The following is a 14,526-nucleotide window of genomic DNA, read 5'->3' as shown; positions in this document are numbered from 1 at the left end:
TCTGAAAGGATGGACAAACACTCAATTCTTTCCTTTACAATGCCAGTCAGAATAAGTTAATGCCTATGGTATTCTACTTTAATATTTTGTTTTGAGATGCCCTCTTTCCCTGGAGAATGAACACATGCATGAGGTCCATATGGTAAGCCAGAGACTGGAGAAGGGCCAGTCTTAGACCTTTTTTTTTTTTAGTTGTTGACAGACCTTTATTTATTTATTTATATGTGGTGCTGAGAATGGAACCCAGTGCCTCACACATGCAAGGCAAGCACTGTGCCACTGAGCCACAACTCCAGCCCAGTCTAGGACTTTTAAAAACCCAATTATATGGGAATTAATGCCCCTCAAAAGAGCTGCATTAATTCCTTGCAAGGGCAATGATCCTATCAGCTTTTCAAATTGCTACCCAGGAGACCAATCCTCCAGGAAATGAATCCTTGAGGAGACTAAGCACTTCAAATCTTAACACAGTGCTTCTGGTTTTCAAATCACAGATAGGAAGATTTCCCCCACTTGCAGGGTGTTATCATGCTCCATTCAAATGTATTTATAGCTTCATTTTTCACATTTCAATCTTTAATACAGTTGGAATATATTCTGGTTTATGATATGAGAAAAGGATCCAACTTTATTTTAAGAACAAAAGCATTTTTTTTAAACAAATGTAAAACTTCAACTCCTAAATCATGAAGGCAGATTATTACTTGGACCATTTATGATTTGCACATCTATTTTTCCTTAGGAATATTCTTCCAGAACAAATTTGCAACGTTGAAGAGGACAGTGACTCAACTCTGGAACATCTTCATCTTGAAAACAACTATATTAAAGTTAGAGAAATATCACCCTATGCATTTTCATGCATAAGATCATATTCAAGTGTTGTTCTCAAACCACAAAACATTAAGTAATTCCAAGATTTCTTGTGACATTTATAAATTTTACTCATGTATTTGTTGTAGTAGCATTTGTCATTAATAAGAAATATAATCCTCATGTTATACTCAATATCATTATGCTGTCAATTGATTTGCCAATCCACAGATGAACAACCAAATATACATAATGCAAAGGGTGTAGTCTTCTAGCTTTATGGAAGGTGAAAACTCTCAGTTTCCCACCTCTAGAAAAAAGCCACCTAGCTAAAATATGACGTTATATATGCCTAGCTAAACCAGGAGAATCTGGAACAAATAAGGATCCAACAATGGTTGATCTGACTCCTGCTGTTAGCTGAGAACTCCTCAAGTCCCTTTAAAAATTATGCATGTTATGATTTAAGACCAAGAAACACACTCCCAGGAAAAAAGAAAAAACAGAATTTATGAATTATTATTCTGTTAAAATAATGATTTGTTAATTTCTGTAAGATCTCGCGCTATAATTACTGGTAAAAATATATCTCACTATTGAGTTAGCTTTAGTTCTTCTATTAAATATATGTGTGAATTTAAAACACTATTGTAATGGAAACTTCCTGGTTTAGATAACTGCACTGTGGTTATGTACATAGTTAGCATTAAGGAAAGCTAGTTGAAGGGTACATATGAACTCTATACTACCTCTGAAAGTTTTGTAAGTCTAAATTTATTTTTTAAAGATAAAAAAATAGTACTTTCAGATCATCTTCATTATTCTTCACTCAAGATCAAAAGATTATGGAAAGCAGTAGAGTTTGTTAAAAATATAAATTATTTTTGACTATACTCTTATTAAATCTAAATCTAATACATGTACTTTCTTTTTTAAAATATTTATTCTTAAGCTTTAGATGGATACAATATCTTTATTTTACATTTATGTTGTGCTGAGGATCGAGCTCGGTGCCTTGTGCATGCTAGGCGAGCACTCTATCACTGAGCCACAACCCCATCCCACATGTACTTTCGAAAACCTTTGCTCCACTAATCAAAGTTAGCACCTATCACTTTTGCTCTAATCTACTGAAATGTATCCTTTATTCAGTTCAACTAAACCCAACTTAAGGAGTGTTTTCATTTACCATACCCTACCCAAACCACATATTAAAGTTTTCATTCCACAATGACCTTTTATCTTTGCATTGCTAAAATAACACAGAAACTATGTTAACTTCACTTCTATTGTTACTCTCTCAGTGTTGTCTTGAAGCCAGACACCAGACTCAAAACTTAAATTTTAGACTTGGCCCCGCCTTGAGCAGCTTCCTCTAATTTTTAAGATTTCAGTTATTTAATCTCTTTCTTCCTCTCTTTGTTATTTAATCTCTCTCTCTCTTTTTGTTAGTTTGAGGGATTGAACTCAGAGTTGCTTTACCACTGAGCTACATCCCAGCCCACTTTATTTTTCATATTTTAAGACAAGATCTAAGTTTCCCAGGCTGGCCTTGAACTTGCAAAACCTCCTGCCTTTGCCTCCCAAGTAGCTGGGATTATAAACATGTAACACTGCACTGGTTTAATCTTTTAATAGTTTTCCCATCACCCAGGAACCTCCATCATGACTTCACAGGGCTATTATGAGAACCAAAGAAAAATCTAAAGCATTTTGGAAAACTGACTGTAGTTATTATCATCAATATTTCATGCAAAACTGAAAGTAACCAGCATATTCAACCAGTTTGGCAATTTCATGGTTAACTTTCTTTTCTTTTATTTTTTTTAGTCATACATGACAGTAGAATGCATTTTGATATATAATACATACGTGGAATGTATGTATTATATATCAAAATTCTCCTGCCCTTCCTATCCTCCCTACTCCTCCCTCATGGTTAACTTTCAAGGCATCTGAATTAATGTTATTTCTAAACTTTTGTTTCTAAGCATCTTTCTTTGATATCTAGGATTCTGAGATTTCAACATGAATAGAATAATATATGAATATAACTATTAGGCCCAAGGGTAAAAGACTGCAGGTGCTTGAGAACAGAAATAGAATCTTCTGGAAACAAAAAGCTTGGATTCATAATCAGTTTAGGAATGTAGGAGCATCACTAATTTAAACTGGCTGAACATAATTTAAGATAGAAGATAAGCTTACATATCCATTCAATAAGAATATTTGTGCAATATTTTCTGCTTGACTATAAACACATTGACATAAGTGGCTGAAGGACATCTAAGCCATAAAAGGGCCTCAAACTGAATAAGGTAAGTCAACTGAGTTGACACAGAGAGATTACCAGCCATTCCTCCATTCATTTCTTATTCTGACCTCATTCAGCAGCATTTCAGATGCTGTTCTCTAGCGCGTGACAGAACAAAGGTCTCTCCTCTCTGCTAGGGCAATAAGCAAGAAATCAAGAAAGCAGGAAAATGCTGAGTCAGTCATTCAGGAGGAAATGCATATAGGACACTAGGCTAGGCCTTCTCTGCCTGGGCCTGGAGATTCCCAGGGAGGATGTGGCCACACCCAATGACCTACAGAGACAACAGGCAAGGCTGATATCTGAGGAGCAGGCACATCTCTTCCCAGCCTTACAAAGGTAACAGAATTCCTAGTAAGAGCCCAAAATTAGAATACCTGATTGGAACTTTGCTCTTCAGTTGGAAGATTCATTTTTTTCAACTGTTTTTATAGTTTTAAAAACATATCCAACATGGAACTTGTTCAGTCTTGAAATTTCATCATGTTCTGAATGGAATGTTTTAAGTCCAATAAAAAACAGTGAAAAATGTTCTTATAGCAAACATTCTCCATGATATAAGATGATAACAAACAGATGTTTGATTTGGCCTCATAAATGTACTGTAACTACTAATACATATGTACACCAAGGAAGTCCTGGCCTAGCCATGGTCTAAAAATATAATCTATATATATATATACACATATATACACACACACACAAAGGATGCTAATTGTATTTTTAAAAATTAATTTGAGGTACTGGGGATTGAACTTGGGGCACTCGACCACTAAGCCACATCCCCAGCCCTATTTTTGTATTTTACTTAGAGACAGGATCTCACTGAGTTGCTTAGCATCTTGCTTTTGCTGAGGCTGGCTTTGATCAAACTTGCAATCCTCCTGCCTCAGCCACCCAAGCTGCTGGGATTACAGGTGTGCGCCAGTCTGGCTGTATTTTAAATTTTGAGGTGTGACTCATTATATATATGAATACTTTTGAAAGCAATAAGGTATGCTATAGTACAGGACATATATAGCCAGGTATCATGAAGAAATAATTATATCAGGAACCAGGAAACCTGGAAGCCCATGTATATTCTTCAGTGACAAATTATGCAGTCATTTTACCACTCTGGGATTCATTTGATTCAATTATAAAAATAACATATTTGGAACAGATCAATATTTAGCACACTTGGGACTCTGTGTTTCTGACAAGGAAGTAAGTACATGTCTTCCAAATCAGGCAGTTTTGCTCTCATCAGAAAGGGTGCGCTCCCCCTCACCCTTTTTTTCTTCTTAAAAAAATCAATGGACTAGGTACTATCTAAATGACATACCAGCTTTTACAATCTACCAAGCATATAGCCATCTTCCTTCCCCTTTCCCCATCTCTACCTACACTCCCACACAACCAGACTGGAGAGCCCTGGTCTTAGGCGGGGGCTGCCTGTTGTTCCTTTGGAACTTGAACAAGCACAGGGGAGCAGAGTTAGCCCTGAGCAGCTTGTTGCCCATAAGTCCTGAGTGCTCCTTTTGAAGGGAGAGGCACAATGCCACAGAGCTCACAGACCTACTGTGAAGCAGACAGGTGACAACATTGGACTCAGAATGTACAGGTAATAAAAGACAGTGACAGGGGAGTATGTGATCAAATCTGGACTCGACCTTCATTTTCTGACTCTGAAGCATGCTCCCTTCCTATTGGACCATGCTGTCTCCCTGAGTGTTTGGTCAAAAAGTCTGGGGAACCTAGAGCGCTGCCCTGAGAAGTATCCCAGTCATGGTAGCTGATGCTTACTTAGAAAGCACTACCAACACAGAGGTGAAAGATAGTCAAAACCACCTCTCCTTGGGCTAGTATTGTCAGATGGCACCATATACATCTTAGAGGTCTTTCTCATTAAATCAGAGTTAATTACTAGTTAATATGAGTGCTTTTATTAAGTTTGGGGAAAATGCCAACAATATTATAGAATTGAAAAATCGCATGAGCACAGCATAGGTACCTCCACCTATTATCAGGGCAGGAAAATTATTCCCATTCACGCATAGTTATTCCAGTAACTCCCTCCAACCCCCAGTGCTGGGATCAAACCCAGGGCCTTGAGTATGCCAGGCAAGCACTATACCACTGAGCTATATCCTGGGCTCCACTCCAGTAACTTTTTAATAACATGTTCTGTAAACCTTTGAATCCATTTGAAGTGTTAATAAATATGACAATACTTGTTTTAAGATTACTTTAGATTTGGTAAGTATATGAAAATTTAAGCCACAAAATTTAAGAACATGGCTAAAGAAAAAAACATTTACTGGCAACACACTCTGTAAGCACCGTGCTATAGGCAAAAATGTTTTCACTGAATTGAGAAACTTAGGGATAAGAAAGGATGCCTGTGATATAACATGGGATATAATTAACACTAACTCCTACAATATACACATGCAGTTCAGAGAAGAAAAGGTCAACAGGTCTGAGCTGGGCCTGGAGACAGGAGATGTATCAATAGAGGGCAGGGGATGAAGGAGCATAACTCAAGCATGTCTTAGATCTGGGCTCACTGATCAACAGGAAGCTGGCCTCACTGCAGGAGGAATGAGTAGCAAAGGGAGGTCTACCAAGTCCAGGCAGAAGTGTAGCATGCCACCAAAACACCCTGAAGGGGGAAGGCTCCTATGAAAGCAGCGGTGTAAGAAAGGGAAAAAGATAACCAACCACGGCAAAAATCCAGAACACGCAGCAACTTAGGAGGCTGAGGCAGGGGAATCACAGGTTGAAGGTCAGTTTTAGCAACTTAGTGAGACCCTGTCTCAAAATAGCTCAGTGTAAAGTGCCCCAGAGTTCTGTCCCCAAAACAAAACAAAAAAAAAAAAGCCAGAAACAGAGTGAGTGGGAACCTACACAGCACAGATGCAAGAAGGACTCCAAAAGGAATTCAAATAAGTAGCTGTCTGAACAAATAAGGGGACACACAGAGAAGTTACCAGAGAGGACAGCTGAACCAAGTCTTATGCTACTGTTGGGAAATTGTGAAAAAGAGCCATTTGTAAGAAAACAGCGACTCAAGCTGGAGCGTCATGGTGGGGTTTACACCACAGGATGGGGAGGATGGTAATGACAGGAAGGCACAGGATGTAGCCCAAAGCCAGGTTAGGACACATGCCTGGAGGGGTCTGGGAACAAAAGGGCAGGTGACACTCATTTGGGGTGGGGGGAAGCAAACTTTATGGCAGTCTTCATGATTTAAGCCTCTGATCTCCCAGAGTCCCTACCAGGCTCCCTTCCTACTGGACAATGGAAGAGTTGTGCCTAAAGTCCAGCTCCTCAGAAAGTTCCCACAAGCACTTGCCCATCAGTCCTCAGTGCTCCACCACCTGGGACAGATCTGTGCATATTAATTAGGTCTGTACTGATTACCTAGTAGTACTAGTTAGATATTGATTATTTCTTTGTATATGTGGGTGTTGTAAAATAGCTGCTTCTCCAAAAAGATCATAAAGCTTAGGAGAAAAGAGAAAAGTCATTTTTTGGACCCTTGTATTCTTTGCTAAAATGGCTGTTGGGTCAAGAGTTCCATCTCCATGTTCCCCAGGGTGAACTGGATCAACTCATGAGTTGTCCAAAGTTGATATTAACAGTAATCCTAAACAAAACAGAAATAAATTTGCAAACCTTCAGGATTTTCAAAGGAAAAATGAGAAACTAAATGGAAAAAGATTTATACAGGGCCATAAAATTAATTATGAATAATTTCTCTTATTCATATTTCTTGAAATGGACATGAGAAAGCAGAGTGTACTTTTCTGTATTCTGGGGATGAACCCAGAGGTACTTTACACTGATCCACATGCCCAGTCCTTTTTATTTTTTGAGACAGGGTCTTGCTAAGTTGCTGAGGGTCTCACTAAGTTGCTAATGTTGGCCTCAAACTTGCAATCCTCTTGCCTCAGTCTACTATGTCTCTGAGATTATAGGCGTGTGACACCACGCTCAGCCAGATTATAGTTTTTGAACAATTAACTCATGCTTCGACAACTGGTAATACTTAGTAATCGATCTGGCTGTTGTGCATAATAGCAACATTGACTATGTCCTTCCAAAGCCATCATTTAAACATACCATGAATTACTATGTTCCCAAGACGCTGACATAATAGAATACTCAAATTCTGCTGTTTAAGTGAAACCTCAAGAGTGGGATAAAACCTATAAGATATCAATTCCATCTCTCTCTCTTAATTAGAGAAAGAGAAGAAACTTTCCTCATAGAAGTATTTACAAACTCACAGATGACTGAACCAAGATCCTTGATCTACCTAAAATTAAAAAATATTATAAATACCAACCCCAAAAGTTTCTGTCCAGCTCTAACCTAATACCAGATGACCATAGGGGGCCCTTAAATTCTAGATGACTGTAAAGTGTAGAGATTCATCTCTTTTAGTTAAACAAAAGCAAAAACAAGTTTTACCATTCTGAACTGGGATTAGTATTAGCCATGGACTTGGCCAAGTGGCTTAGTCTGGGTATCAGTGTCCATGTTCACAGAATTGGGAAAACATCAGTGTCTCACAGCTGATGGGATAATTAATGAGATGATTTCCTGAAAAAGTGCTGGGCAAAAGGCAGACATTAAATATAAATGAATGTTATGGCCTACATTGACAGATCTCAGGAAAATGGCCCACTGGGAGATCTGTGACTTGTTCAAGGCTGTCAGGTCTCTTAGCATTATTTACTTACTTATTTATTTTTGAGACAGGGTCTAGCTATGTTGTCCAGACTGGTCTTAAAACTCCTGGGCTCAAGTGATCCTTCCCACCTCAGCCTCCCAAGTATCTGGGACTTCAGCCATGCGCCACCACACCTAGACTGATGTTACTTAAAATTACGGTTTCTTAGATCCATGTGAAACGGTAGATGAAGGAGGGAGCCTAGGACACTAGCAGAGTTCTCAGCATACTGCTGTGTACAGGGTCAGAACATAAACACCTCAGGCTTCACAGCTGGGCATGTTCCAACAGGGAACCTGTGGCCATGCCAGCAGCTAAATAAACCACGGCTCTCCTGAGAAGAAGGCCCCAGATTTACAAGATTCATTTATGACCACCTTCCTACTGGGTCACAGTATGCTCATGTCCATGGCACAGCACAGAGCAAACTCCAGTGTCAAACATCCCTTAGCAGGATGTCGAGGCTGAGAGAGCCCAGTGGGTAAGGAGGCTGGAATTCAGAATCTAAACTATTTCTCATCATAGGTTTAAAAAAATTCCTGACCATAGCAAAGAAAATTAAGTTTGACCTGTGAGTATAATTCATGGTGGTTATCCATAACATCCCAAAAGGAGAAAAACGATATAGTATTTAAAATAGCCAGTCAAACAAGAAAAATATCTGATCAATAAGCTTGTCCTGTAGGTGGATTCCTACAGAACAAGCTTATTGAGAAATAACCTGAGTGAATCTCCAAGTGTCTCTTGCTAGCCTCCATCACAAGTCTGCACTGATAAACCCAAAGTTTGTGCAGCAGACTTTGGGCAGGGGGTTCCTGGCAAGTTTGTTCCTTTCCCGTTTCACTACTGGCCCTCTGACCATCCACTCCAATTAAATCTCATTCAGTAGAACCAGAGGCACTTGTAAAAGATTTTCAGAGAAAAAACAATCTACTACAAACTGCAGTCCTGCATTATACAAGTTATGATTCTTCATATCTCAAATTAGGATTTCACATGTTACATGTCTTTGCTTTGACTTAAACAGAAACATAAGGGACTTAAAATCTCTGCCAGAATTCAGTCCATCACATGCTATTATTTGCAAAGGAGTGAATGTTTCTAACTTAACAAAAGCACAACTATTTCTTCTATGAAGTTACATTTCCTTTTTTACTTGAAAACTGATAGTTAAAACTTAGTTACTTTTTCCTTTGCATAAAATGTGAAGAATGTGAATTCCACACCAGGGAAAGCAGAATTGTATTAAAAATAACGCGTGACTACACTAAATGCTGTATTAGTTTGGAAAAGAAAAGGAATACATCATGTTATTAAAATGTCCTGGTTTGTTTCTAAGTAACAGAATCTCTGTGGTCAAATAAACTTACATTAAACTATCAGCTGATATAAGCAAATCATTTTGTAAGATGGGTTGTGCTTAAGATTTATTTTGCATAAACTTGGAATCACATTCACAATCACCAAAATTTATATGGGAACGGTTTCAGGGCTAATTCAACCAATATTGTGAAACTTAGAATAAAGACTGCATTATAAATTGTAAGTCTATTCTAGGGCAGTAGTTCTTAACTATTTGAAGGATGGGGCCCTTTTGAGACTATGATGAAAGTTATGATGGACTCTCTCTGCAAAAATATACACACATGAAAACACTCTGCATGTACCAAAAGATTTATAAAATCTTTCCATAAATCCTCTAGGGATTCCTGTACCCAACATAAGAATCCCTGTCTAGTTAATACCTTAATTAACTTAAAATAAATTTTACAATATTTTACCAGAGTGGGCGGGGTATATAGCTCAGTTGGTAGAATGCTTGCCTTGCATGCACAAGGCCCTGGGTTCAATCCTCAGCAACACACACACACAGACACACACATATACACAGACACACACACACACACACACACACACACAAATTAAAACAATATTTTACCAGAATAAGGATAAACCAAAGGATTAAAATTAAGGCAAAGTGCCTTATTTTCTCTATTTTTTAAGCATTTATTCTACTTGTTCAGTAATATTTTTAAGGCTACGGAAAAGTTTAAAGATATAATGAGCATCTAAATACCCTTCACCTATATTCATCGATAATACCGTCAATTCATTTAATCTTTCTTTCCTTCTGTATACATTTGTTCACCTATCCATCCTTTTACATACTTGCATCTAAATCATACCTATCCACCCACCCACTTGTATACCTGTATGCGTAACTATACCTGTTCATCCACCCGTCCATCACCGGGTGACAAGTCTAGACCATTTGAATGTATGTTGCAGAAATCTTAATACTTCACTCCAATACAACAATATGAATCACCTAAGAATAAGGATATTTTTCTCAAACAACCATGAGAAAATTATTAATTCTCTCAAATTATCAAACCCAAGAAATTTTACACTGATTCGATATTATCTAGCATATAATACCTGCTCAGATCTCACTTGTCCCAATAATGTTCTATGCTATCATGAATGAGGTTCAAGATGTAATCAAGGTTTATAGACCTGTTATTGGCCATTTCTCTAAGGAGCCCTAATTCCATCCAGTGGAGAAGAGTATTTAGAAACACGGATCTGGAAGCTAGATATGGTTACTACTCTCAGGTACTCTCAGTTCAAAGACAGGAAAGTTTATTTAAACCATTACTTACACCAATTCCTCAAAGCAAATTGACTTCTGAGACATTCTTTTAAAATATCTGACATCCATACAATATAATAAATTAAAATGTGGAAGTCCTTTGTCATTTATAAACTCAAATAAATTCTCACTAAATGACACTTTGTGGCAATAATTGATTTTTATAACTGGACACCTCAAGTAAGATGACAAGAGAGAGCTCTACCCTTTCACCTTGCAGACTTGAGTACGTGAAAGCTCAGGGAAGCAGAGAACCAGGGAGATGCTTCCCACATGCTCAGAGAACTACTGCCATACGGGATTTCAGGGCTTGTTCTGCTAGAATTTTTCAAGATATGCTATACATTTGGACTTTAGTATAAAATTCCCTGGCTTTTAAAAATGTCATATACTCCAAACACAGCTACAGGCTGAATACTGCCTATGCTTCATGATCTACAGGATGAAGTAAATTTATTATAAACCCAAGTGCCTAGTATACCACAAGGGACCCTTGAATATGAAAATAACCCATGAAATCTTAACCATCCATTTCTTCACAGAAGTTTTTTTTGTGCAAAACCCTATGCTATGCAAATTTACAAACATTCTTAAAGTGGCATTTCGACGTTAACACCTCCTTGCAGCCTTCATCCAACAGTGAGTTTCCTCAAACTTTCATCCTACTCTATGAAAACGGTTGTGGAAAAAAATGTCCTTGTTCTGAGGTTAGTCCTACTGAAGTACTGAAGTATTAGGATGTATGCAAGTTCCTTCACCATACTCAAACCATTTGTTGGATGAATGGATGGTCTTCCTTGCAGCAGCTACTATTACAAGAAAACATTATGCAAACCATTCCAATTTCATGAGAAGGTGAGGGCACACAACATACTGGCTAATAAACATCAGAAAACACAAATGGCTGGTAGGCATTGTGCGCATTCACAGTTCACCTCTACCACACAGCTCCTAGAGTACCTACCTGCCTCATCAATTATTTTTTTTAATATTTATTTTTTAGTTTTAAGTGGATACAACATCTTTATTTTACATTTATGTGGTGCTGAGGATCAAAGTCAGTGCATCAAGCATTTTAGGTGAGCACTCTACCACTGAGCCACAACCCCAGCCCTATCCATTAAATTTTTTATTTGCATGACACAATTTCTAAGGTCCTTCCCTGTTGTGATTTGTATTTGGATTGTGAACACTCCTGTTCATGTCTAGACCAGAGAAGGGGTAGACAGGGTTTCAGGAATTATATGTGACCGTGGCATTAATTTATTTTTATCTTCATCATGTTACAATATATAGGGCCAAAAAATAAATTTGCATTTAAGCTCCTTTTAGGGCAATCAATATTTCTGTTCATAAAGTGTCAGTATAGAGGCTATTACTTTTCCAATTTATCTTCTTGTTTGCAATATAATACACAGATTACTCAAGACTTTGGTTTTTGTTTTCTGTCATACACAGCACCTATAATCAAAATACTGTGTACTAATTAAAAATATTGCCATACAATTAGTTCTTCAATATTTAGGCCAAAGCCACATGAGGAAAAAATATCAAACGTATAGAAAAGCGGTCCCCTCCATAGGACCTCCTGAAGAGCCAAACACAGGAGATCTTCCTCTCACAATGCTTCGGGAAGAGGAGGTATACTGCTGTGTTTGGAATAATGACCTGGGAAAAGGTGGCAGGAACAGCTTCTCCTCAGTTCTTGTCTGCTACGCCACATCTGGCAAAGGGGAAGTATGGCTTTCCACAGCACAGCCCCATGACAGGGAAGGCTGCACCCTGGGCCACACGGCTACCACACCGGCTACCACACCATCTGCAGAGCAAACAGAGGAATGAGCCAAGCATCCCAGCCCCTGCCAGCACCAGACTCCAAGGCCTATTTCTTCCCCCCAACCTCTAATCTGAGATCAAAGCAAGACAGCAGAGGAAGACTAGCTTAAGGCTCATGGTGGGAAGAAGAGAAAGCAGCCCTAATACACCTGTAGAAACATGTTACAGAAACTGCCTCCATCTCTCAAGAGTGAGGGGAGGGAACTTGGGTGGGTGATGTGGACATAGGGTGTGCAAAGAAGTAAAAATACATGTCCCCTGAGCAGAGGAGTCTGAGTTCCAGACAATTGTTACTATATAAAAATAGGAATCACATATTGGCAAAACTTGATTTCTCCAGAAGTTGAAATCTTATAATTTTTAAGTATAGCAATTCCCACCTAATAAAAATACACACATGACCCGCAAATGATAGATTAAGAGTGTACATAGCAGTTCTTTAATAGGTAATTAGCTCAGTAGAATATATGAATAACTTGTGGCATATTCCTGGGATAAAATACTATGCAGTAATGAAAATAAATGAATGACTTCTAACCATAGTGACACGGAAGGCTCTCAAAATGAATGAAAAATGCAAGAACACAGAGTATGGTTCTGTGATTCCATTTACATAAAGTTCAGGAAAGAACCTATGGTGCTGAAGTTAGTCAGGAGCTTTTTTTTTTTTTTTTTTTTTTTTTTTGTGGAACTAGGGATTGAACCCGAGGAACTTCATCTCCAAGTTACACACCCAGCCCTTTTAAATTTTTATTCTTTTTTAAATATTTTTTTTAGTTGTAGTTGGACAATATCTTTATTTTATTTATTTTTATGTGGTAATGAGGATCGAACCCAGGGCCTCACATGTGCTAGGTGAGTGCTCTACCACTGATCCCCAACCTCAGCCCCTTTTTTAATTTTTGAGACAGGGTTTCACCAAATTGCCAAGGCTGGTCTTGAATTTGCAATCCTCCTGCCTTAGCCCCCTTGAGCCACTGGGATCAGAGGCAGGTGTCACTGTGCCTGGCAACAGGGTTCCTTGAGGAGGATGAGCATGAAGATGAATTGAAGAAATGCTGGGATCACTTGATCAGGATGGATCAGTTTGTGAGAATGAACTGAAATGTACCATTATGATATGTTTATCTCATTGTATATATACTTCAATAAAAAGTTTAAAAACAAAACATTATGCAGGACAAACTGAATTTTACCCAAGAGCTTCCTGTTCATGACTGTGCTTTGATGGAATCCAGGCTGGATGCCCTGGGCACAAGGATTAATACCATTCAGTTCAAACTTTCATGATGTTCCCAATTCATCAAGTTAACAGATATATTCACAACTAAAAGATAACTGAATAAATGATAATATGAGCATTCTAACTCAAACAAGATGGCTGCCATTTCCTCAGATGCTGGGAGCTCCGAGTACCACCTGAGCTATGCTGAGGACTGGTGGTGTGGGACTGTTGAGCTGGCTGTAATGGTCAGACTCAAGGTCCAAGGATGACTATTTTATTTAAGTGAAGGGAATATGAACATATGCACATGTGAGGCATAAGTAGTCTCTCCATGACTGTAGTTGTATCGCTTCAAACAATGAGTGCCATTTCTCTGGAAAGTGGGAACAGCAGATAATCAAGATTCTTTATGACAGGAAGTATCAGATTTTGATGATTGGTTGGAAAAGCTGCAAACAGACTGGCCCCCAATTCACATAACAACCAGGTGATCCACTGGGGACCACTATGCAGGGTGACTCTTTGTCCCTAGAGTTAGAAAAATGTCTTATCTCAAAGGACTGTCTTAGTGGATGGGAAGTGGGCAATTTCTCAGGGAAAGTGGAAAAGGGGAACACAAACAATGATTTTCTTCTCAGAGTATAGCATCTTCCCTGCTTTCAGGTCTCCAAATTCCTAGTGAGGGCATAGCCAACTTCCCCTTATTGCAAAGGGGAACCTGCAAAAAATCCACAGGAGTTATCTGGTCACTCATATCTGTTTGCACCATACTATGTGCTAGGGCTGGGGAGCAGCTTGCAGGGCCTTGTCTGCAGTTCCTTTGACATGCCTATGGCTGGAATACGAGCTTTAAAAAAAAAAAAAAAAAAAGACTTGAGAAGTTTGTTTAATGTAATAGCTTCAGTCATTAGGAGAAAACAAAAGCCTGGACTCCCTTCTCAGGTCCACTGGAATTTGGGTTTACA

At 38.5% G+C, this 14,526-nt stretch overlaps 2 protein-coding genes across 5 annotated transcripts in view; one reads left to right on the top strand and one right to left on the bottom strand.

Moving 5' to 3' along the window:
- The window catches only part of Ecm2 (extracellular matrix protein 2), a 33,295-nt gene extending 31,704 nt beyond the window's left edge, over positions 1 to 1,591 (top strand). For all 4 annotated transcript variants that reach the window (XM_026406936.2, XM_026406937.2, XM_026406935.2 and 1 more), the window contains one exon: positions 743 to 1,591. In XM_026406936.2, the coding sequence (XP_026262721.2) occupies positions 743 to 911 (169 nt within the window). In that variant the 3' untranslated portion in view covers positions 912 to 1,591. The remainder of the gene's footprint in view (positions 1 to 742) is intronic.
- The window catches only part of Cenpp (centromere protein P), a 219,901-nt gene that overhangs the window by 76,925 nt on the left and 128,450 nt on the right, over positions 1 to 14,526 (bottom strand). The window lies entirely within an intron of this gene.

The sequence above is a fragment of the Urocitellus parryii genome, chromosome 13, assembly GCF_045843805.1.
Source record: "Urocitellus parryii isolate mUroPar1 chromosome 13, mUroPar1.hap1, whole genome shotgun sequence".
Classification (NCBI taxonomy): domain Eukaryota; kingdom Metazoa; phylum Chordata; class Mammalia; order Rodentia; family Sciuridae; genus Urocitellus; species Urocitellus parryii.
Note: the sequence above shows the minus strand (reverse complement) of the source record. Positions and strands in the feature narration are given on the sequence as shown.